Raw genomic sequence first — 25338 nt, forward strand, 5'->3', positions numbered from 1 at the left:
TTTGCTTCTCTGCCTCTGATTGGTGCTCTGTATCACACCCCCTGCCTGACACCGCCCTCCTAACAGTACTGAGCTTAAATATCACATCAGGCACCAAAACTACCTGCTCTTGTTGCTCAGAAGGGTGTGGTATAGAGAATTCCAATTGTACCGGAATCAGTGGAGCAGTGCCTATTGATATATACTAAGAATTTGAATTGGTGGGGGTGGTGAAAGGTCCTCTTTAAGGATTTTCTTAAGACCTATGTAGCAAATTCCAGTGTTAATACATTTCCCTGACTGTGTAATATCATTGAACCACAGATGATGCAAGTTTTGACAGAAGTGGTTAGAAGTTAACACTTATCCAACAAAATACAAGGAAATCTTGTAGGAAAACCTGCAGCAGTCTACAAGAGAATTGTAACATGGGCAAATGTTAAAGGGGTTTTCTGGGGGAATAAAAACACTAATGTTGGGGAACCCCACTGATATGTGACCCTATGAATGGCATGTCTGCGTGTGCAGGTGAATGGGGCTCAGCTGCAGTATGAGGCTCAGCTGAATCTTGCATTACCCAGCGTCCCTAGATACACAATTATGAGGCTGTGGTTCCCCAGAGATCCCCTATTATCCCAGAAGGAACCTCACCCTGGTTCCCCCTCCCCTTTTAGCCCATTTATTTTTTTTATTTTTTATTTTTTTAATGTAGATTGTGAGCCCCACATAGAGCTCACAATGTACATTTTTTCCTATCAGTATGTCTTTTTTGGAATATGGGATGGAAATCTATGCAAACATGGGGAGAACATACAAACTCCTTGCAGATGGTTTTATGCCCTTGGTGGGATTTGAACACCAGGACTCCAGCGCTGCAGGGCTGCAGTGCTAACCACTGAGCCACCGTGTGGCCCCTCCCTTTTAGCCCATTTTGTGGTGATTAAGGAGAAGGGAATCTCTTTGTAAGTCCAAACTTCCATTGGAGATGGAAGATGGGACAAACTGTAGTTGAGTCTCTTCCTTGTAGACCCCATAGAAGGTACAACATCTGCTCCAATGAGGTTGTCACTTTTCTTTCCCTACCTGGCAAGTGCCCCAACCATATTGGCTGATGACTTCCCCAATACTATATTTCTTTTATTATAAAAAAAAAAAAAAAACCTCCAAAACATAACAACACAATATACAATATATACAACAATATAAAACATATGTACAAACATGCCCACAAACACTGCAGAAACAGCTGGACCAGCCATTCAGTCCATTGTAAGAGCAATGCCAAAGTAAAGTAACCTCTTAACCTAATAACCATAAAGTGAAGCCTGATCCTCATCATTAGGATCCTCTCAATGTCCAGTGGACCAGGCTTATCAGTCCAAATTTCCAAGAGCCTCTCCAACCTATCTAGCTACAAACACCTCACATTCAAGCCAATACAATACTAGCCTCTGCCCGTGACTTCGTCTGCGGGTTGTTGGCGTCGATGATCCACCTATATTCAGCAAATTGCATGCTGTCAATGGTTTGCCTGCTCCGGCATTTCAGCAGCTCTCAAGCTGTCCTGCTGCTGACCTTGTTCCTCACACCATGCCCGTGATTGTGTCAGCATCTTAGCAGCTTGATGATCCGCATGCTCCGGTGTTTCGGCAGCTGTCAAGCTGGCCTGCCCCTGAACTCATTCCTTGAGCTGTGCCCATGATTTTTCTGCTATCTCAGCAGCTCGCTGGGACGCCATATAATGAGCGTGTTGTTGGCGTTGATGATCCCCCTCAGCTCCGCTTGAGGGGAACTCTATGACTTCTGGCTACCTTCATAGCTCTTGTTGTTTGCAACAAATTAGATTTTCATTTTCCAGGCATGTTGAAAATTGGCAAACTTCCAATTTGGATTAAAGGTGTTTGCCCATGTCAGTTTTTCAGCACTGCCTGGAGCAGATCAAATAATATGCAAATGCATGAACACAAACCACTGAGGGTTAGCGTGTGTTTACACACAGAGATAACAGCCCTGGATTTATCAGAAGCTGAGATAACAGCAGTGTAATATATTATGTAAACATAAATTCATAACAGTCGTGAAGCCATGTCATTTACCGGGATAAAAAGTAGATTATGTTTTAATTGAGGTTACAATCTATCTGCCAAATTTCATTCAAATCCGTTCAGCCACTTTTCCGTGATTGAGGAATAAACACACACACTTCAAAAAATCCAAACATACAAACTTTCACATTTATACAGTCCTATGAAAAAGTTTGGGCACCCCTATTAATCTTAATCATTTTTAGTTCTAAATATTTTGGTGTTTATAACAGCCATTTCAGTTTGATATATCTAATAACTGATGGACACAGTAATATTTCAGGATTGAAATGAGGTTTATTGTACTAACAGAAAATGTGCAATATGCATTAAACCAAAATTTGACCGGTGCAAAAGTATGGGCACCTCAACAGAAAAGTGACATTAATATATAGTAGATCCTCCTTTTGCAAAGATAACAGCCTCTAGTCGCTTCCTGTAGCTTTTAATCAGTTCCTGGATCCTGGATAAAGGTATTTTGGACAAACAATTCAAGTTCAGTTAAGTTAGATGGTCGCCGAGCATGGACAGCCCGCTTCAAATCATCCCACAGATGTTCAATGATATTCAGGTCTGGGGACTGGGATGGCCATTCCAGAACATTGTAATTGTTCCTCTGCATGAATGCCTGAGGATTTGGAGCGGTGTTTTGGATCATTGTCTTGCTGAAATATCCATCCCCGGCGTAACTTCAACTTCGTCACTGATTCTTGAACATTATTCTCAAGAATCTGCTGATACTGAGTGGAATCCATGCGACTCTCAACTTTAACAAGATTCCCGATGCCGGCATTGGCCACACAGCCCCAAAGCATGATGGAACCTCCACCAAATTTTACAGTGGGTAGCATGTGTTTTTCTTGGAATGCTGTTTCTTTTTGGACGCCATGCATAACGCCTTTTTTTATAACCAAACAACTCAATTTTTGTTTCCAAAATGAAGCTGCCTTGTCCAAATGTGCTTTTTCATACCTCAGGCAACTCTATTTGTGGCTTACGTGCAGAAACGGCTTCTTTCTCATCACTCTCCCATACAGCTTCTATTTGTGCAAAGTGCGCTGTATAGTTGACCGATGCACAGTGACACCATCTGCAGCAAGATGATGCTGCAGCTCTTTGGAGGTGGTCTGTGGATTGTCCTTGACTGTTCTCACCATTCTTCTTCTCTGCCTTTCTGATATTTTTCTTGGCCTGCCACTTCTGGGCTTAACAAGAACTGTCCCTGTGGTCTTCCATTTCCTTACTATGTTCCTCACAGTGGAAACTGACAGGTTAAATCTCTGAGACAACTTTTTGTATCCTTCCCCTGAACAACTATGTTGAACAATCTTTGTTTTCAGATCATTTGAGAGCGGGCTGTCCATGTTCGGCGACCATCAAACTTAACTGAACTTGAATTGTTTTGTAGAAAGAAATGGTCCAAAATACCTTCATCCAGGATCCAGGAACTGATTAAAAGCTACAGGAAGCGACTAGAGGCTGTTATCTTTGCAAAAGGAGGATCTACTAAATATTAATGTCACTTTTCTGTTGAGGTGCCCATATTTTTGCACCGGTCAAATTTTGGTTTAATGCATATTGCGCATTATTAGTACAATAAACCTCATTTCAATCCTGAAATATTACTGTGTCCATCAGTTATTAGATATATCAAACTGAAATGGCTGTTGCAAACACCAAAATATTTAGAACTAAAAATGATTAAGATTAATAGGGGTGCCCAAACTTTTTCATAGGACTGTAATATTAGTAGGATAGAACATTATGTGTACAATTTATTCTCCAAAATACACAATTTATTCATCTACAAAAACCCACATGCCAACGCACAAGTTCGGTGCCTGCAAGCCCTGCACACTAGCATTCGGGTCCTGAAAGACTCAAGGTCCATTCACACTGAGTTTTTTGGCGAGGATTTTGGTGCTGAACCCATGTCAGAATCCACATAGATTCTGTGGTTACCCGCAGAATAAAATTTGTAAAACCGGAGAAGAGAAAAGTCCACCAATGCAGTGTGAACCTTGCCTTATCATGCTGAAAACATAACAAAATTCTACAGAGACAACATCAACCCAACACCAGGGTAGAGGAGACAACTAAGCTAAAGGAGAAACCCCTCCAAAGAAGAAAGGCATACCCAACCTTACGTACGCCAGAGAGCGCACCTTCCCCCATACTGTTATAATAAAACAAAAATAATAATGCAAAAATAAAATAACCCCTTAACCTAATAGTGTTATGTCAGTCCAGGTAGCTGCAACGGGGCTAAGGGATAGCAGTAGGGAATCTCGCCCTGCACTACTCCCACTAGCTATCCCGGTCCCTGCCTCACGGGTGTAGGTCGGCTGTACTCAGGCTAAGCCTGACCCCGACAGCTCCTCTCTCACTGATTCCGTAGGCCTAGAGGGAAGTGGGAGAAGGAATGCCCTATAAGACCTCTAGGGACTGGAGACTAAAGGGGGTCACCCCTAACGAACAAGTGAAGCTGCTACTGACAGGGACTGACAAGGGTGTGCGCTGACTAACAACACAAGCAGCACACAGGAAACATGTGGGAAAGGATTCCCCCAAACCAATATGGGAAGGAACCATACACTAGGAAACAAACACAGGGAAACTGAGTAGAAATCAAAGGATAAGGCAATTCACTCACACAGTCAATTATACACAGAGGGAGGATTGGTGAACACAGAAGGGAAAACACACAAACCAACTCGTTCACCCAAACCTCCCAAAAATCAACCACGGAACTTCCTCTATCCCAGAACACCACCTACTCCTCCTGCTAAGGCCTAGCTCTGTAAAAGCGACACTCAGCACAGAACCATGGGAGGCATGGGTTTAAATACAGAGTAGAGACCACTCCTCCCAGGTGCAAATGGGAGGACAGACTAATCAACCAGGAGATAAAGCTGCCTAACAGCAGTGCGCGCATGCAAGTCAGAAGGTGTGCACCAATACTCACGACAGGACAACCCCGCAGCGCCAGGATGCCACCCCAGACACTGCGCAGCCAAAAACTCCCCAGGTAAGAAAAATAGAAATTAAAGAACCTAAATACTCCTAACAGGATCCTCCCCTCAAGGAGAAGACTCCGGATTCTCTAGGAGCATCCTTCTTCGGGAACTCCTTGTGGAATTTCTCCACGAGTCTGGGAGCTGACACATCCGACTCCAGGACCCAAGAATTATCCTCAGGACCGTATCCCTTCCATGCCACCAGATACCATAGCTTCCCCCGAACATATTTGCTATCCAGAACTCGGGATATCTCATACTCCCCGGACTCAGAAACTGGTGGAACCTTAACTGGAGACGTTCCCTTCTTGGCCTTCTTTAACAAGGAGACATGGAAGACCCGGTTTATCTTCCACCTTTTAGGTAGTTGCAGCTGCGCCGCCACTTCATTTACCATCTTGATGATCTTAAAAGGACCCACAAATCTGGGACCTAGCTTCTTGCTAGGAACCTTCAACCTGATATTCTTGGTGGACAACCAAATCATCTCACCAGGGAAGAACTGCAACTCTCCTCTCTTCCGATCCGCCTGGACCTTAGCCTGGTGCGACGCCCTCACCAGATTCTCTCGGATACGGGACCATACCCCTTGCAGCTTTTTAGAAAATAGCTCCTCCTCCGGAACTGGGGAAGAAATGGAAGAAAATACTCCGAAAACAGGATGTCTACCACCGGAGCAAAAAAAAGGTGTGGTACCTGTGGCATTGGAATCATGGTTGTTTAGGGAAAATTCTGCCAGGGGGAGAAAAGCAGCCCAATTATTCTGGTTCTCTCGAACAAAACACCTCAAAAACTGTTCCACATCCTGATTCTTCCTCTCTGTTTGTCCGTTAGACTCTGGGTGAAACCCGGAGGAAAACGACAGTGTAACTCCCAACCTGCTGCAAAAAGCCCGCCAGAATTTAGCCACAAATTGCGGTCCCCTGTCCGAAACGATCTCCTCAGGAAGACCATGCAACCTTACAATCTCTTTAATAAACGCCTCAGATAGTGTCTTGGCACATGGCAGCCTGGAAAACGGGATCAAATGGCACATTTTCGTGAAGCGGTCAACGACTACCCAAATGACCGTGAAACCCTTAGACACCGGAAGGCCCGTGATGAAATCCATAGACAGATGAGTCCAAGGTGCCTTAGGAGGTTCCAATGGATGTAGAAGACCGTGGGGACGGGTATGCGACGCCTTGGCTCTTGCACAGACCGAACAATTTTGAACAAACTGCAAGACCTCCTTACTCCACCCTGGCCACCAAAAATTCCTAGACACCAATCTCATGGTCTCTGAAACCCCCGGGTGACCAGCAAGAACCGACTCATGACACTCCCTCAGGAGACTTTGTCGGAGAGTAGTTGGGACAAAAAGCTTGTTTCTAGGTATCTTGGAAGGTGCAGCGTGTTGCGCTTCGATCAAGGCCTTCTCCAATTTCGCGCCCAATACTGCTACCACCACTCCATCCCCAAGAATAGTGGCAGGCGCCTCTCGTTCCTCCTCAGTCGACATATACCGGGATAAAGCATCAGCCTTAACATTCTTTGAACCCGGCACATAAGTCACGTTAAAATGGAACCGCGCAAAAAATAGAGCCCATCTGGCCTGCCGTGCATTTAATCTCTTCGCCGACCCAAGATAAATCAAATTCTTGTGGTCAGTAAATACCTGGACTGGCCTTCTGGCCCCCTCCAGGAAATGACGCCAATGTTCGAACGCTAGTTTTATTGCTAGTAGTTCCCTATCTCCGATGTCATAATTCCGTTCAGAGGCAGAGAATTTCTTAGAAAAGAAGGCACAGGGATGCGTACCCTCCTCGAACTCCTGAGAAAGTACTGCTCCCACCCCCACCGAGGAGGCATCCACCTCCACTCGGAAGGCCAACCTCTCATCCGGCTGTCTCAAAATGGGAGCGGATGAGAATCGCTTCTTCAGTTCTTCAAACGCAGCTAGCGCCTCTGGCGACCACTTAGCACAGTCAGCCCCCTTCTTAGTCAAGTCCGAGATAGGTTTCACAACCTCAGAAAATCCCTTGATAAACTGGCGATAATAGTTGGAGAACCCCAAGAACCGTTGGACCGCCTTTAGGTTCTCGGGTCGCGGCCACTCCAAGACTGCCCTGACCTTCTCAGGGTCCATCTCAAACCCCTTGTCCGATAGGATTTAGCCAAGGAAACATAATTTATTGACCGCGAACACACATTTCTCCAGCTTAGCACTTAATTGGTTAACCCTCAGGAGATCTAAAACCTCTCTCACTCTCTCCCAATGAGTCTCCAAATCCGGGGTGTAAATGAGTATATCGTCCAGATAGACCACAACCCCCCTCCCTATGACGGCACTTAGTACATCATTAATAAAATTCTGAAAAAACGCAGGCGCATTGGTTAGACCGAAAGGCATCACAAGATTCTCAAAGTGTCCTAAGGGTGTGTTAAACGCTGTTTTCCACTCATCCCCCTTCTTGATTCTCAGCAAGTTATACGCCCCACGTAAATCTATTTTACTAAACCAGCGGGCTCCCGTAATCTGGCTGAATAGATCCGAGATCAACGGAATGGGATAGGGATTCCGCACCGTGATTTTGTTAATCTCCCTAAAATCCAAACAAGGGCGCAACCCTCCATCTTTCTTCTTTACAAAGAAAAACCCCACTGCTACTGGGGACTTAGATGGGCGAATATGCCCCACCTCTAGACTCCCCTCAATATACTCTTTGAGCGCCTCCCTCTCCGGAATAGTGAGATTGTACAACCTTGTCTTGGGTAACACTGCATTAGGTATAAATTTAATTGAGCAATCATAGGTGCGATGTGGTGGTAATGTCTTGGCTGCCCTTTCCTCAAAGACCTCCCTGAACTCACATATTTCTTGAGGCAAATTGTCTATAGACAAAGACATAACGGATATGGGCAGACATCGACCATTACACCCCTGCCCCCAAGAAACTACTGACTCGGTCTCCCAGTTGATAATAGGGTTATGCTGCTTCAGCCAGGGCCACCCCAAAACTACTTGGGCTGGTAACTTAGACAACAAGAACAAGTCAATCTCTTCCCTGTGGCCACCCACAATAAACTCCAAACCCTCCACCTGTTTGGAGATGACAGCTTGCTGTAGAGGGGTCTTATCAATAGCCCACACCGGTATCTGAGACTTCAAGACCAAAGGACTCACCCTTAATTGCTCACAAAACTCTGAGTCAATAAGGTTGACTGCCGAACCACAATCAACCAAAATCCGGCACTTCTGCCCATTTACCCATCCTTCAAGGGTCAACCCGGCAGTCTGAGTACAGGAAATATGCACACCTCCCTCCTTTAGTAGGTTTTCTCCCTTTACCCTCAATAGACCTGGGGTTATTACTCTCCTTGGCGAACCATTCTCTGGAGGGACATACCCTTGCTACATGTCCCATCCCTCCACACACAAAACAGCGTACTGTGCGGGACCCTTCACTCTTGGGTCTTGCACTTCGCACAGTGGCCCCAATCTGCATGGGTTGGTCCCCCGGGTCCTCTCTAAAAACAGAGAATTGAGGAGGGCTAAGCCCCCCAGGACTCTTGTCTCCACGCTCCCGGAGGCGCCGTCCAACTCTAATTGCCAGCTGCATGGCCTCATCTAGATCTCCCGGAACAGGGTGAGAAACTAGATGGTCTTTAACCTGGTCCGAGAGCCCTGTCTCAAACTGACTAAGTAGAGCGGGGTCATTCCAATGTACTTCTGCTGCCCACCTACGAAACTCTGTGCAATATTTCTCTATAGCGTGATCCCCTTGCACCACACGTCGTAGGTTATACTCAGCCGTGCGTACCCTGTCTGGGTCGTCATACAGTAACCCCATTGTGGAGAAAAACGCCTCTACAGTTAGTAAGCAAGCTGAGTTGGCTGGTAACGAATGTGCCCAGATGAGGGGATCATCTCTCAATAAAGTAATAATAATCCCAACTCTCTGTACCTCAGAACCGGAGGAAAACGGCCGTAGCCGGAAATACAAAAGACAGTCCTTTTGAAATCGGAAAAAATCTGACCTCTTACCTCGGAAGGGTTCAGGTAAGCTGACTTTTGGCTCCAGAGGCCGACCCACAGGGGCGCTACTCACCTGCCTCTGTATGCCCTCCACCTGAGAGGCTGTGTGTTGAGCCAACTGCTGTACTTGAGATACGCCAGAAGCTTGGATGGCATCCATTCGTAGCTTAATCCCCTCCATCTCAGTGGAAATCTGCTGCACCGCCTGGTACAACTGTTTCAGGTCCGTCATAATGCAAACGAACCTTTTTTTTTTTTTTTTTTACCGGCTGAGTGTACTGTTATGTCAGTCCAGGTAGCTGCAACGGGGCTAAGGAGTAGCAGTAGGGAATCTCGCCCTGCACTACTCCCACTAGCTATCCCGGTCCCTGCCTCACGGGTGTGGGTCGGCTGTACTCAGGCTAAGCCTGACCCCGACAGCTCCTCTCTCACTGATTCCGTAGGCCTAGAGGGAAGTGGGAGAAGGAATGCCCTATAAGACCTCTAGGGACTGGAGACTAAAGGGGGTCACCCCTAACGAAGAAGGGAAGCTGCTACTGACAGGGACTGACAAGGGTGTGCGCTGACTAACAACACAAGCAGCACACAGGAAAAATGTGGGAAAGGATTCCCCCAAACCAATATGGGAAGGAACCATACACTAGGAAACAAACACAGGGAAACTGAGTAGAAATCAAAGGATAAGGCAATTCACTCACACAGTCAATTATACACAGAGGGAGGATTGGTGAACACAGAAGGGAAAACACACAAACCAACTCGTTCACCCAAACCTCCCAAAAATCAACCACGGAACTTCCTCTATCCCAGAACACCACCTACTCCTCCTGCTAAGGCCTAGCTCTGTAAAAGCGACACTCAGCACAGAACCATGGGAGGCATGGGTTTAAATACAGAGTAGAGACCACTCCTCCCAGGTGCAAATGGGAGGACAGACTAATCAACCAGGAGATAAAGCTGCCTACCATCAGTGCGCGCGTGCAAGTCAGAAGGTGTGCACCAATACCCACGACAGGACAACCCCGCAGCGCCAGGATGCCACCCCAGACACTGCGCAGCCAAAAACTCCCCAGGTAAGAAAAATAGAAATTAAAGAACCTAAATACTCCTAACAAATAGATGCAAAGTGTACTCACCTCCAGTGTGATGTTCTTGATGTCCCCGATATCAGGGCCGTAGACTTTGAACGTTTGGGTTGACCCCTTGGTGAACTTAAATTCTGCATCTTTGTCAGGCCCCGATTTCTTATATAGCTGGGTCTTGTTGAGTTTTCCTTTGGTTCCCTTCATCTGTATATACACCTGGGATGTAGCAATAGTGTTATTTTCACGTAACTCACACTGCAGCATATAGCGGCGACACATCCAAAAATAAGTGCATGCATGTTACCCAAAATTTTGCAAAACATACATTAATTTCCAATATATTTGCAAACCAGAAAATTACAATAAACGGACGAGGCAAATTTTTGTTTCTTTCAAGGTTGGCCCAGAAAACTGAGCTGTCCTTTCTAGGGCTCTGACAACATTCACCACATCTTACCCTGGCGCTGGTCCCAGACTTCTTCTTATCTCCAGTCTTTACCACCACTTTATACAACACCTTCTTTAAAACTGAAGATCCAGGTCGGGATCGGTTGGATGGGGCACTCAGTGCTCGGGTCTACGAAATTAAAACATAAAAAAGATTTTATTCTGTATAGTATTATAGTCAAATTTTTCACTTTTTACCAAAATCAGAGCTGACCTTCCAATTGAATTCCTCCCTTTAGAATACTCACTGCAGAGGAGGGCCTTGATTTAACTTGTAGTCCAAATTTCTTTGCATAGTAGTCATATAGGTGCGGGTCATTCATGGAGCTGTATGTAGTGAGGGTGTCCATATGTCCATTTTTATATCGATATCCACCATAGTTGGCGCTCATGGTCCGGGCTGATGATTTGACAGAGATATCATATTACTTAATGGTTCCTCAAAGTTTCTGTTATCTGTATCAGGATTCGGTCATGATTTTCGACCTGTTTTCCCTACAAAGCTCCCCAGAGTTGACTCTTACCTCGTCTTCACAGCTACCTACAAGTCGATTCTCATCAGTATCTATTAACAAACTCTTCAATAAACCAATGACTATAAACCAAAATTACGACACCTTTCTCCAAGACTTCTCTCGTGCTGCACATATAGTAGCTGAGCTGACACATTCCAATTTTAAGCAGTTACCAATAGGTGATAACTGCTTGATCTGTGGGGGTGTTATCGCCAATTGATCCTTAGAACTGGGCCCCCTAGTCCCTAGTCATCTACAAGACTATAACTAAGAAGAATTTTAATAAAGCGGCAACTGAACATGTGACCTGGTGCTCCATTGACGGCCTACTGCATTGATGTGGACAGCCAAGTGATAAAGGGTTATCCAGGATTAAAAAACATGACTCATAAAGTGACATCACATCCACTTGTCACATGACCATGCTGTAGGTTAGTGAAATTCATTTGAGGCTTCCTAAAAGAAGGTAGCCATGTTTTCTAATCCTAGATAATTCCTTTAAGAACCCAATCCTTTGTTCCCCTGGAGACAATGAGTAATAGAGCAGTCTGGCAGTGGCCTGTCCTCACTCTTTTCTGACCATACATGTTTATGGGGGCGTCTGAAGAGACAGGAATTGAAAAATCCTATTAACATGTATGAACCCTGTATAATGCCAGCACTCGGTTCCTCTAAGGCGGGGCTTTGTTGCTGTTCATTGTTTGAGGCCTTACAATGAGATACGACAACTCCTTTAACACATAAAATGGATAGGTATAATTTATCAAACTCAATAGTAATCTTCACTAATCCAATGTTGGCTTCTGCTGATATACAGTAAATACTGATCAGTCACCGTGTGTGTGAATGATGCCATATCTAGTGCTCAGTATATTTATTGCTTGTAGGAGGACGGAGAGCAAACAATATGAATGCTCAGCCGATGAACAAAACAAAAGATAGGAAAAGAGTAAAATGGGTGCTTAAAATAAAGATCTGGCTAAATTTCCTATTGTTTTAGTTTTTTAATTTTGCCCCTCAAATTCACATTTCCAAGGGGCAACATGGTGGCTCAGTAGTTAGCACTGCAGCCTTGCAGCGCTGGAGTCCTGGATTCGAATCTCGCCAGGAACATTTGCAAGGAGTTTGTATGTTCTCCCCTTGTTAGCTTGGATTTCCTCTCATTCAACAAAGACATACTAATAGGAAACAAAAAAATGTACATTGTGATCCCTATATGGGGCTCACAATCTACATTTTTTAAAAAAAATCACATTTCAAAGATGCCCTACACAGTATATTGTAAGTTCTTAACAACACATTAAATATTAAAAACATGGACTGTATGGGATTTGCCAAAATAACTCTAACTAGTCTGACATCACTTCCTGCTGTGCAGCTATTGGCTGAAGCTGCACTTCACAGACTTCCTGCCTTGCCCTGGTTGTGGCTTAATGAGAAAGAGGTATAGTCTTTATAAAATTCAGTTATACCCAAGACCTTAGACGTTATTTAGGAGCGCCATTATTACCTGCAAATGGAGCCCGCTTACTGAGTGTTGTCTCCATAGGCCTATGATTTAGGTTGACTTTGTATCTCCGTAGTGAGTTTGTCCAAGCCTCTGTCTTGAGAGAGTCACTCCAGATTGGTTTACCTCGTGGAAGGGAAGTGTCTCGAAACTGAAACCCTATAAAAAAGACAAAGAAATCTTCAGAAATGACAGTATAATATATTTCAGACAATCCAAACAACATCTAAATCATTTGACCATTGTTTCCAAGGCTAATTGATGGGCAAACCTGTGGGGGAAAGCTGAAGTTCTGCCACAGTGGATTACAAGGGTTGGAATTTGAGAGGAATCTAAAGCAGAAGAGCATCCCAAAATTGTCTCCAATTTGTGCTGCATGAACCTAGCCCAATGCATCTCCAGTATGGATAAAATAGCCAAAGTCAAGTCTCTCCAGTAGACCACTGCTTTGAGAATACAACCTCCCTCCCCACTTAAAAGACTTTTTTTATTCCCTTTTGACCAATTTTTTGCCCATTTTACTCTATGGTAGCAGAAGGGAGTAGTTGTGGGATCTACGAATGAGAGGGAAAGCCATTCTAGGAACCAGGAATAAGAGGGGTAGCCATCCTGGGATTCAGGATGTGGGTCATGCTGAGGACCACAAATTAAAGGGATACTGTGCTCGGCATCAGGAATGAGAGGGGCCATACTGATGAATAAATATGAGAAGAAAGCCATGCTGGTCAGCAAGATAAAAACATTTATGGTGGTATCTTGAACTAAGAAAGGTGCAAGTCACACCTGGTTCTGAGTAATAGACTGATATGATATTTGGTTCTGTGTAATATGCTGATGAGATACCTGGTTCTATGTAAGGAGGGTGCCAAAGAATGTTATGGCTCTAAGAATAAACTCTACTCCAACTCCAACTACTGTATAACTCCTCTCCTCCACCTCTCCCAGCAGTAGATACTGGGGGCTGTAGTGCAGGGTACTCCTGACAGGGAAACGGTTACCTTGTATAAGGGGCCGGTCCAACTCCTCCTGTCCAATCTTTAGGCAGCTGAACTCCCTAGCTCAGGGCTGGCTCTAGGAAAACCTTGGGCTGAATCTTTCCTCCTAGGGGCAGTATGGAAAGCTGATGTAACTCAGTTCTCAGTGCTGACTTGCACTGACTCCTCTGAACACTACTGACTAGAACCAGACTAGACTGAACTGCAACAGTTCCCCTGGAGACAAAAGTCTCCTAAAACCCCACCCAGTGGCCTGTAATAGGCCAGGGCTGTGACAAGGGACAAGGTTTGAAACACAAGGGTGGAACGATAGAGAACAAGGGGATCATCTGCAAACATGGACATAGAACATATAAGACAGTATATAGCAAGATAACCTGGAGGCATAAGAGACAGCAGGAGTACTCTGGAATGTTGCAGATACCTGGTTCTGTGTAATATACTGAGGTGATACCTGGTTCTGTGTAATATACTGATGTGATACCTGGTTCTGTGTAATATACTGATGTAATACCTGGTTCTGTGTAATATACTGAGGTGATACCTGGTTCTGTGTAATATACTGATGTGATACCTGGTTCTGTGTAATATACTGATGTAATACCTGGTTCTGTGTAATATACTGATGTGATACCTGGTTCTGTGTAATATACTGATGTGATACCTGGTTCTGTGTAATATACTGATGTAATACCTGGTTCTGTGTAATATACTGATATGATACCTGGTTCTGTGTAATATACTGATGTGATACCTGGTTCTGTGTAATATACTGATGTAATACCTGGTTCTGTGTAATATACTGATGTGATACCTGGTTCTGTGTAATATACTGATGTGATATCTGGTCCTGTGTAATATACTGATGTAATACCTGGTTCTGTGTAATATACTGATATGATACCTAGTTCTGTGTAATATACTGATGTAATACCTGGTTCTGTGTAATATACTGATGTGATACCTGGTTCTGTGTAATATACTGATATGATACCTAGTTCTGTGTAATATACTGATGTGATACCTGATTCTGTGCAGTATACTGATGTGATACCTGGTTCTGTGTAATATACTGATATGATATCTGGTTCTGTGTAATATACTGATGTGATACCTGGTTCTGTGTAATATACTGATGTGATACCTGGTCCTGTGTAATATACTAATGGGATACCTGGTCCTGTGTAATATACTGATGTATATGTAGTATACTGATGTATACATTTGGACATCTCTGGATGTTTTGAGGGCAGGGCTGTGGTATTTATGTATCTACAGTTCATTTACTGCGTTTCCCCACTTTTGTATTTCTATCTTACCTGTAGAGGGGCGGATTCGTGGCACTGTAGCAGCAGAGTAGACATCTCTGGGTCTGATTGCCCCATAAGAACCAGCAGCATTTTGAGGCTGTAGTATGCCTGTGACTGAGGGTGAAGAGTTATAATACTGGATCTGGTTGGGCATTTGCAGATTGTTGCTGATTTAATATCCTTCTTCTTCCTATAACAGAAGCAGATTTATTAAATTCCAATCCAAATGTAACCCCAATAGGACAGAACATAACTATAGTATAACATGACTATACAGAAAGGATAACATTCTGCTGCCTTTAGCTACCACTAGAGGGAGCTTAGGAGCTTACTCCTTATTGATAGTTGTATAAATCTGTATGCAGAGAGCTCCTCCTAGTGGTAACTGCAGGAAGTTAAAAACTTACAGATTTATATTTGACGGGACAGATATCAAACAATAAAACCCATTCATAGAGATTGTGTAATCTCTTCTCCTAGTTTTATAAGAAGCTTTTGTGTGTTTGTAAACTTTCAACTAAACCAATATATACAATGTGCAAACAATAATGTCACAAAGGGGTCAGGTCTATCTGGTCCATCCTGCCTGACCACATACCTGCCTATAAACTGTTAAGGGGGGAACAATGAAAGGACAAAGCTCAGGGTATATATGAAGAAATACAATGGGCCAGGACACCCTGTTTTCCCTTTAAAGAGGGATGGCCACCTTTCCTAATATATCAGCTTTACTAGGTACTTGTTAAGAAGTAACAGTACTCAAGCATCACTCAGCATTGTATTGTTCCTCTCTTATTCCTTCTTAATATTTATGAATAAACTGACAACTGGGCATTTCTCTACACAGTCTGACACTGAGTGTCAATGATGATTGGACAGAATAAGACTCTCCCGAGTCACATCCCAAACTGGTAACACCTCCTTATAGATTTTTGCTCAAAATTGTCAGGAAGAGTAACAGAGCGACAACACAGAATTTGAAGAAAAGATGTTGCAGATTTGTTATTATGTGGAAAATAGTCAGGAGAGGAAACGGGTCCTCTTTAAAATCAGTAACTTGGAGTTGTCATAAAGGGGTTTTCCAGCCCCAAATTGAGGTTTCATACTGAAGACCTATAAATAGAGGGATATGATAGATAGATAGATAGATAGATAGATAGATAGATAGATAGATAGGAGATAGATAGATAGATAGATAGATAGATAGATAGATAGATAGGAGATACATAGATAGATATGAGATAGATAGATAGATAGATAGATAGAAAGATAGGAGATAGATAGATAGATAGATAGATAGATCATAGATAGATAGATAGATCATAGATAGATAGATAGATAGATAGATAGATAGATAGATAGATAGATAGATAGATAGATCATAGATAGATAGGAGAGAGAGAGAGAGATAGATAGATAGATAGATAGATAGATCATAGATAGATAGATAGATAGATAGATAGATAGATAGATAGATAGGAGATACATAGATAGATATGAGATAGATAGATAGATAGATAGATAGATAGAAAGATAGGAGATAGATAGATAGATAGATAGATAGATAGATAGATAGATAGATAGATCATAGATAGATAGATAGATAGATAGATAGATAGATAGATTTGATAAGTATGATAGATAGATAGATAGATATGAGATGGATAGATAGATAGATAGATAGATAGATAGATAGGAGATAGATAGATAGATAGATAGATAGATAGATAGATAGATAGATAGATCATAGATAGATAGATAGATAGATAGATAGATAGATAGATAGATAGAAAGATAGGAGATAGATAGATAGATAGATAGAAAGATAGGAGATAGATAGATAGATAGATAGATAGAAAGATAGGAGATAGATAGATAGATAGATAGATAGATAGATAGAAAGATAGGAGATAGATAGATAGATAGATAGATAGATAGATAGATAGATAGATTTGATAAGTATGATAGATAGATAGATATGAGATGGATAGATAGATAGATAGATAGATAGGAGATAGATAGATAGATAGATAGATAGATAGATAGATAGGAGATAGATAGATAGATAGATAGATAGATAGATAGGCGATACATAGATATATATGAGATAGATAGATAGATAGATAGATAGATAGATATGAGATAGATAGATAGATAGATAGATAGATAGATAGATAGATTTGATGATTGATATAGATTGATAGATAGATGCATTTCTGGGACCAAAACGTTGCTATGGAATAAATCCTCATCTTAAATTTATTTTTGGAATGCTGTTCATTGCATTGGATAGATAGATGATATACAGTATGAGATAGATAGATAGATAGATAGATAGATAGATAACCCAGTACCTTGAAGGTCAGTAATGAATCTCAGAAGGGAACTCCGATGGAAGGCGTCAGCAGCCCTGCAGCATATGGCATCATATGAAGGACATAGTTTAAGGATTTAACACATGTAGAAAGTTCTAGTCTCCTCACAATAACCTGCTATGTTGTCATCTCTCCTTAGAGACGCAGTTTATTCTCAGTACGGTGACTACGTTCCCTATAGAAGCAGCACGCCTGACACAAGCAAACATACCACTGCTTAACCCCTTCCTTACTACACCTGCAGATGAAACGGAGCGAGGTTTGTTAGTAAACCATTTCTTCTATGCAACAGGAGAACTCAATAGCAACTTATTAATATACTTTGGCTCAGATCTAATAGTTAGACAGCGCAAACGTAGGCAGGCAGTGAAAAAGTACTCCAGATTTATCACAGTGACTGACGATAGATAATAAATCTTCTGGATTTTTACACTGTTTTGGCGCATTTAACTCAAACTCTCATTTTCTGATAATCCACACCCACATGTCTAGCATGTCGAATCAAAGTTTTGTGTTGAACATTTTTTAATAATCTATAATATTTTTTTACAAAATTCCATATTTCTCTATTTTATTTTTTAAATAAAAAGTGTAAATCCTGCAATTGTCACTCTGGCCACTAAGCCTAACAACAAACTAAGGCCGAGGGCCACATGTGGGTAAATGCTGTGTTTTACAGTCACTACAAGATGGATGGGATCCCCACTTTGAGGTAAAATACGCAAGACAGAAATGGGGTGATTTCCAAAACCATTGCAGTTTTGGAAATTGCAGCATGTCAATTATATCAATGGAAATGCTGGTGGTTTCCCCATAGGTAATTACAACACAATTTTAGTCAAGGAGGCTATTTGGGCTCCATATGTAATCATTATATTGGTCCTCTGATGGATAACAGTCCCAAATAGTACGTATATATTCTATAGACAATATATATGCCAGTCAAGGAGCGGGTCATATCACTTCAATGGATAAATAACAACTTATACTCAATCTTTTCCCGTAAACCTATATACCAATTCAGGCTATGTTCACGTATGCGGATAGCTCTCTGTCATTCCAGCCGCCTCGGGACTCAAGTGACAGAGACTGCTAATATAGAGACACAGAGGCGACCCATAGACATACCTCCCAATGTTCAAAGGACAGAAAGAGGGACAGAATGTGCTGCGCGCTGCCAGCGACCCATCAAATTTAGCTCCACCCATTGATATGTTGACCCTGCCGATTCCCATCCATTTCTCTTTGTGCCCACACATAGTATAATGCTCCTACAGTCACCCTAACATTATATGCCCCCACATTATAATGTTCCCCTCCAATTGCCCCCACAGTATAAAGTCCGTCTCCTGGTGCTCCAGATAAAAGTGGGGGCTACTAGAGGGAGCCATTAAACTGGGGCGGCTGAAGGGGGATATTTAACTATGGGACAGCTGGAGGGTGACATTAAACTGTTTGGCAACATTAATGTCCCCCTCCAGCTGCCCTCAGATTAATGTCCTCCTCTATCTGTCCCACAGTTTATTGTCTCCTTCCTCCATCTGTCCCTCTTCACCTGCCTCCCCTAGTTTATGTCTCCCTCCATCTGCCCCCAAATTATTCAACATAAAAATACACTAATTCTCACCTGTCCTCGCTCCCCTGCTGCTCTGTAGAAGTCTCTGCTTCACATTGCGCCTACAGCTCTCGGGGCCGGAGCGCACAGGGAGCGCATGGTTACTGCTTCACCATTGTATTCATCTCATCTGCCGGAGTTGAAGTGGGGACATACCTCTCACGGACCGGAACAGTGAGACAAGACCCAGAATCCAGGAATGTCCTGCTAAATCCGGGACTGTCCCGCTGAATCTGGGACAGTTGGAAGGTATGTCTGTGGATACTTTCGGACCCCTTGGACTATAATTGGGTCCCTCAGGTGCCGGTAGGGTGTCTGCTGTCTTTATACTGCAGGACTTTTCTCTTGGCTGATTTCTGTCAGTTTCTGCAGCCAGGTTTCCAACAGAGACTTCGGAGCAGATGTGAACTTAGCCTAAGACCTGTATGTTTAATAGCCGGTGTAGTGTCCCAGAGGAACTGAGTGTACTTTAACATGTTGTTGTTTTTTCCTACTGTAACTTTAATTGTGGATGTGACGTTCCTCGAAGTCATTCTCATCTGGACGACACCTCCCCCACCATCAAGCTCGCACGGGGACAGCTCCAGGGGAGACTACTATTATTTATTTATTACGCTTATTTTTAGAGCACCATCATATTCCACAGCGCTTTACAGACATTGACAGTTACTGTCCCATATAGGGCTCACAATCTACATTCCCTATCAGTATGTCTTTGAAGTGTGGGAGGAAACCCACGCAAACACGGGGAGAACATACAAACTCCTTGCAGATGTTGTCCTTGGCAGGATTTGAACCCAGGACTCCAGCGCTGCAAGGCTGCAGTGCTAACCACTGAGCCACCATGCTGCCCCACCACCAATATCCACACTGCAGGCCACCCCACCACTCATTGCACCAGCTCCTGTGGATCCCCGGAGAACTAGTAGAGCTGCCTACAGCCACTATGCATCCAACCTCCCAGACTACTACTCCCATCCTCCCTGCACTCCTGCAATGGGTTACTGCACTAGCACATTTACTATACATAGGATCTGTAAGATAATGGCCTTTAGATTGCAAAAAAAAAATCTAGTATCCAATTGAATAGTCACCTCGAAGGAATAGTTAAAGCGAAGACACATGCTGGTCTGTCGGGCCACCAATATCTTCACTTAAGTGAACAAAACCTTGTGGCCATTAACAGGGGAACAAGGAATAAGCAATATATGATTATTGGACGCTAGAAATAGCTGGTAAGGAGCAGCCTTGGTGTGAACAGGCACGAACTGATGCAGAAGAGAATAGAAATCATTGGAAAAAACGCTTAGCTGCATGTCAGTTCTGGGGTTACCTTCAATGCATTTGTGCTGTGGACACTACATGACATTACATGCATAAAATGTATTTCCCTGGGCCAGAAGTTCACATAAGAAGCTAGAGAAAAGCATATAACTTGTTGTATGAAATATTTATATGTTATGGAAACCCTGGTGGCCCCGTCTGGTCCAGCCTGCATCCACATCTGCAACATGTGACAGAATCCTATGGACATATCACTGACATTAATACTTTATACATGTCCAGGAGCTTAAGGGGATCTGCAGAAATTGTAGTCCTATCTGCAGGCAGCTTGTTATAGAGCAGGAGGAGCTGAGCAGATTGATATATAGTTTTATAGGAAAAGATTGAGAATAACTTGTGCTTTATTCATATCTGCTCTTGCAGTCATTTAGTCATAGGAGCGATACGTGCAGTGATTGATAGATTTCCATGTGAATGGAACTGAGCTGCAATAGTAAGAACACCATAGTACATTGTATAGTAGCCATGCTTAGTATTACAGTAGTGTTCAGACAAGCACTGGAGGGAATTTATCAATCCCTGTATGTCAGTTTTCTACCGTAGAGGGATGTTGTGGTGCAAATTTGGCTCAAGGCCTTTTCTTGCTTCAAACATGCGCCACCACCTCAGAGTATAATAATTGGAGACCCAGGGGAGGATACAAACATAAAAAACACTGTTACTTACCTCTCCCTGAGTCCATTGCGGACACTGCTGATGTCGGCCCTCTTCAATGATGTACGGGACATCATGTGAGCCGGGATTCCGTCGCAACGCATAAGGACACAAGTCCCAGCTCATGTGACGTCAGGGACGTCACACAAGTAGGTCTAAAGCCTGTTTGTATCCTCCCTTAGTCCTCCGATCATTATACTCGGGGGTCTAAAAAGACCCCTAAGTATAATAATAGTGTTTGAGGGGCCAGCGGCCTTACTTACCGATCCCAGCTCCTTCTCACAGCCTCCGTAGAAGGGGAAGTGCCAGCAGCCGTGAGCAGAAGCCAGGATCGGTAAGTAAATAGGGCCGTTACCTGGTAGAATTACTCCAGCAGGTGACGGCCTATTACAAAAAATAAAAACCCAAAACTACAGCAGTAGAGGCTGTCGCCGGGCCCTCTAATGTCTCAGACCCTGTGGCAGTCGCTACCGCTACTACCCTGGTAGTTACGCCCTGTCCCCACTGATATTACCTAAAGTTATCTATATTAAACATTGTTGTTAGTGATTGCTGACTAGTGGGACCATTCCAAATGTTGGGTCCCTGTCTCCATTCACTGACAGTAAGCAAGAAACTAAGTCAAATATATATATATATATATATATATATATATATATATATATATATATATATATATATCACAGGATACATTGTACCATGTAAGAGGTATGTACAGTACTGTGCAAATGTTTTAGACATAGGATGGGAAAACGTCTGCACAGTAAGAATGCTTTATGAAATAGAAGGGTTAATTGTTTATTTTTGTCAATTAACACAATGAAATTAATGAAGAAAAGAAAAATCTAAATCCCATCAATACTTGGTGTGACCTTTGCCCTTTCCCTTCCATCAATTCCTTTTCGCATTGTCGGACTGAGGCGCCTCAGGCCCCACCGGTTGAATTTATTTTGGGGGGCCCACTATACAGCTAAATGGAAATATTACCAGCCTGCTGCTCACAAATTCCTAAAACTGAAGACACACATTTTTCAGTATCACATGCTACCTAGGCCTTTATTGGACTGTTTCTGTCCTGTCACCCTCTCAGTAGTCGCTGATACTTGGGGAAGGGGTCTCTGCAGTGGCAGTAAGAAGATGGAGCCCATGTGAAAGGATAGTGGTCGGCCTGCCTTTGTGCCTATAAGTTATTTCAGGTACCCAATCATCTACATATAATAAACTGGGTAATCTGTTAAACGATCTCTCCAGTATATTATATGGGAGCGAAGGCTGTGTGAGATGCTGTACACTGCCTATCTATATAGTGCAGTACTATGCCATACACAACTCTTGTAGTGGTTGGGGGGCCTAGGGGACTACTAGCTCCCCTGGATGAGGGGCCCACTGGGGGATTCACCTGCTCCCCTGTGGGCCAAAAAAAACCAAAACAATAATTTGTTCTCAAAAAACATACATAATAAATCAAAATTCACCTTTATTCATACTATAATTACAAAAGTAATGTGGCAAACAAAAAGACATAAAAACTATTAAAAAACTAACTGGACAAGTGTGGTACACGAGAAAGACGGCTCATAATTACGTCAAAATTAGGCACAAATACAAATAAATATGTCAATGCACACTAACAGAAGCATATAATATAACCCAATAATAACTACAAATACCAATAATTTAATTTTCATACCCAAATGGCGCCAAGTAATAATCACCCACAAGTAACGGTGCAGCAATGCAATGTGCAGGATAAATGCCAACCGGTTTCCTCAAACTGAATGTTGAAGTGAGTCCCAACCAGCCATCAGGTAAATGTCATGTGACCGCACTTCCCAACATCCCAACGCACGTTTTGCACAGGCTTCCTAAGGGGGTGGCGGTTCAGTGTAAACTAAAAGTTTATACAGGCACCAGCACCAGCTCAAAAATCAAGCTCACCTGCATTCTCCTCTATGGCGCATGCATCAGGATCATGTCCTCAGACCATCACAACCGACGCCGCGCACCGTGGAATGCGTATGACACTAAAATGGCACCATTGAGATGTAGTGACGAACAAAATATCCCCTTGTGCGCCAGTCCGTGCTTGTTTCTAGATACAATTTCAGACAGTGTTTGAAGGAACTCGACAGGGAGGTTGTTCCCACCATCTTGGGAAACTAAGCACAGATCTTCTGTGGATGTAAACTTGCTCCAATCCGTCTGTCCCATCGTGTCATCCCAGACAGACTGGATGATGTTGAGATCAGGGCTCTGTGGGGGCCGTATCATCACTTCCAGGACTCCTCCAAAGGGCAAAGGACACACCAAATATTGAAGGGATTTAGATATCTCTTTAATTCATTCACTTCATTTTGTCAATTGACAATAATAAACTATTAACCCTTCTATTTCTGAAAGCATTCTTACTTTGCAGCACTTTCCCACACTTAAAACTTTTGCACCATCAAAACACAACCCCCTTATTCTGCCTCCTCCAGTCCTCCCCCTACCCCTTACCTTTGAACTTGGATCAGTTCTCTAAAGTATTTCTTCACTGTGTTCCTCAAAAGCTACCCAGCCTGGATACTGGGTTTCTATATCAGCGCCTAGTGGCAAAATTCAGGGCAAAAAAACTTCTACCAGTCCAGAAGTAGCTATAGACTACAGGCCCCCAGATAAGATGTCTGTTCTATGACAGACGGTGCACTTGCTATATATTCCTCAGGTATGTACGGCTAAGGGATGAAGGTGGGATCTGCTATAGGATCCTCCAGAGAATCAGCAGGTCCAGGGATCTCCAGTGTAGTACAGTCACATACTGTGTGTATAGCAGACATGCACTCCCAGGAGTTGCTAAGGACGCACATAATAACAGCTGCCGCCTGAGGGTGTGTATAAGGACATGAATGAGGTTTGGTCACCAGGGAGCAGACAGTCAGGACAATACAGGGATTACACTGTGACCCATATCACTACCGATCCTACAGGCCGAACTGCATGCTTAGATTACATCATTATCCTATTACATTATCTGTAGGGTCTTCTTAATTTATCTTCTGATAAACACAACTGCAAGATCGGTAAAAACCATTGCACATAATCAAAAGTTATATCCGCTTCTATGATAGCTGAATCAGGACCAATATGGTTTCGGTAACATTTCTAGTCAGCTTTCCCAGGCTTCTGAGCAATAACACTAAGTTCCCATTAGTTTTGGTTGTCCATTGTTCTGGTCTAGCTATAAGGATGCAGAGAGGGCAGTTGCTACCTGGCTCTGGACAGTATACGGTATTAAGATACTAGTATTATACATGGCACATGGTAATGGGGACCTGCTATAGATCTTGCAAGACACTTCAAGGCTACTAACCGCACATTCACACAGTGCTTTAAAACTACATCAAAACAGTTGTAAAGTTAAATAGCTGCACCAAAAGCCAAAGCAAAACTGCGTGCAACCGATGCACTTTTGATGCAGTTTTAACTGTACTCAACTGCACCATGTGAATACGCCCTTAGTCTATTGGTTGGTATTCTTGGGAACCCGGGTGGCTTTTAGAAATGATTCCTAGTCATCTAGGGTGATCCGATGTCTTGTGGAGAAATGTCTTGTCCTTCGTAGTCTTCTAGGGTTCAGCACTATACACTGCCACTAATACACTGCTGGGCTACCTGCACCAAGGATCAAGGGGTGAGCTAGGGGGGTCACCTTTACCCCTTCATCCTACAACCACAGACTGAGGCAAAGCTAAGTGCAGGTAGCTGGGGACCAGACATGTAAGTGAAAGAGAATATTTTCTGTGTCACAATGTCAAAAAAACTAAATCACTAGACCACCAGGGACAGAAACTAAATCACTAGACCACCAGGGACTGTGTGGAAACACTGATGTGGCATTATACTGTGTGTGTGTGTGGGGGGGGGGCACTAATGTGACATTATACTGTGTGGGGGGCACTTATGTGACATTATACTGTATGGGGGCACTAATGTGGCATTATACTGTGTGGGGGCACTAATGTGGCATTATACTGTGTGGGGGCACTAATGTGACATTATACTGTGTGGGGACACTAGTGTGGCATGATACTGTGTGGGGGCACTAATGTGGTATTATACTGTGTGGGGGGCACTTATGTGACATTATACTGTGTGGGGGCACTAATGTGGCATTATACTGTGTGGGGGCACTAATGTGACATTACACTGTGTGGGGACATTAATGTGGCATTATACTGTGTGGGGACACTAATGTGACATTATACTGTGTGGGGACACTAATATGGCATTATACTGTGTGGGGACACTAATGTGGCATTATACTGTGTGGGGACACTAATGTGGCATTATACTGTGTGGGGACACTAATGTGGAATTATACTGTGTGGGGACACTAATGTGGCATTATGCT

The 25338-nt window shown here is 43.2% G+C and overlaps 1 protein-coding gene across 1 annotated transcript in view; it reads right to left on the minus strand.

Annotated features, from left to right (window-relative positions):
* The window catches only part of LOXHD1 (lipoxygenase homology PLAT domains 1), a 141459-nt gene extending 126348 nt beyond the window's left edge, over positions 1-15111 (minus strand). The window contains exons 1-5 of the mRNA XM_075269762.1: positions 14967-15111; positions 12656-12811; positions 10879-11030; positions 10641-10760; positions 10235-10399 (exon numbers count right to left, since the gene is read on the minus strand). Of these exons, the coding sequence (XP_075125863.1) occupies positions 10235-10399; positions 10641-10760; positions 10879-11030; positions 12656-12811; positions 14967-15111 (738 nt within the window). The remainder of the gene's footprint in view (positions 1-10234; positions 10400-10640; positions 10761-10878; positions 11031-12655; positions 12812-14966) is intronic.
* Between the last annotated feature and the right edge of the window lie 10227 nt (positions 15112-25338).

The sequence above is a fragment of the Leptodactylus fuscus genome, chromosome 1 (assembly GCF_031893055.1).
Source record: "Leptodactylus fuscus isolate aLepFus1 chromosome 1, aLepFus1.hap2, whole genome shotgun sequence".
Classification (NCBI taxonomy): Eukaryota; Metazoa; Chordata; class Amphibia; order Anura; family Leptodactylidae; genus Leptodactylus; species Leptodactylus fuscus.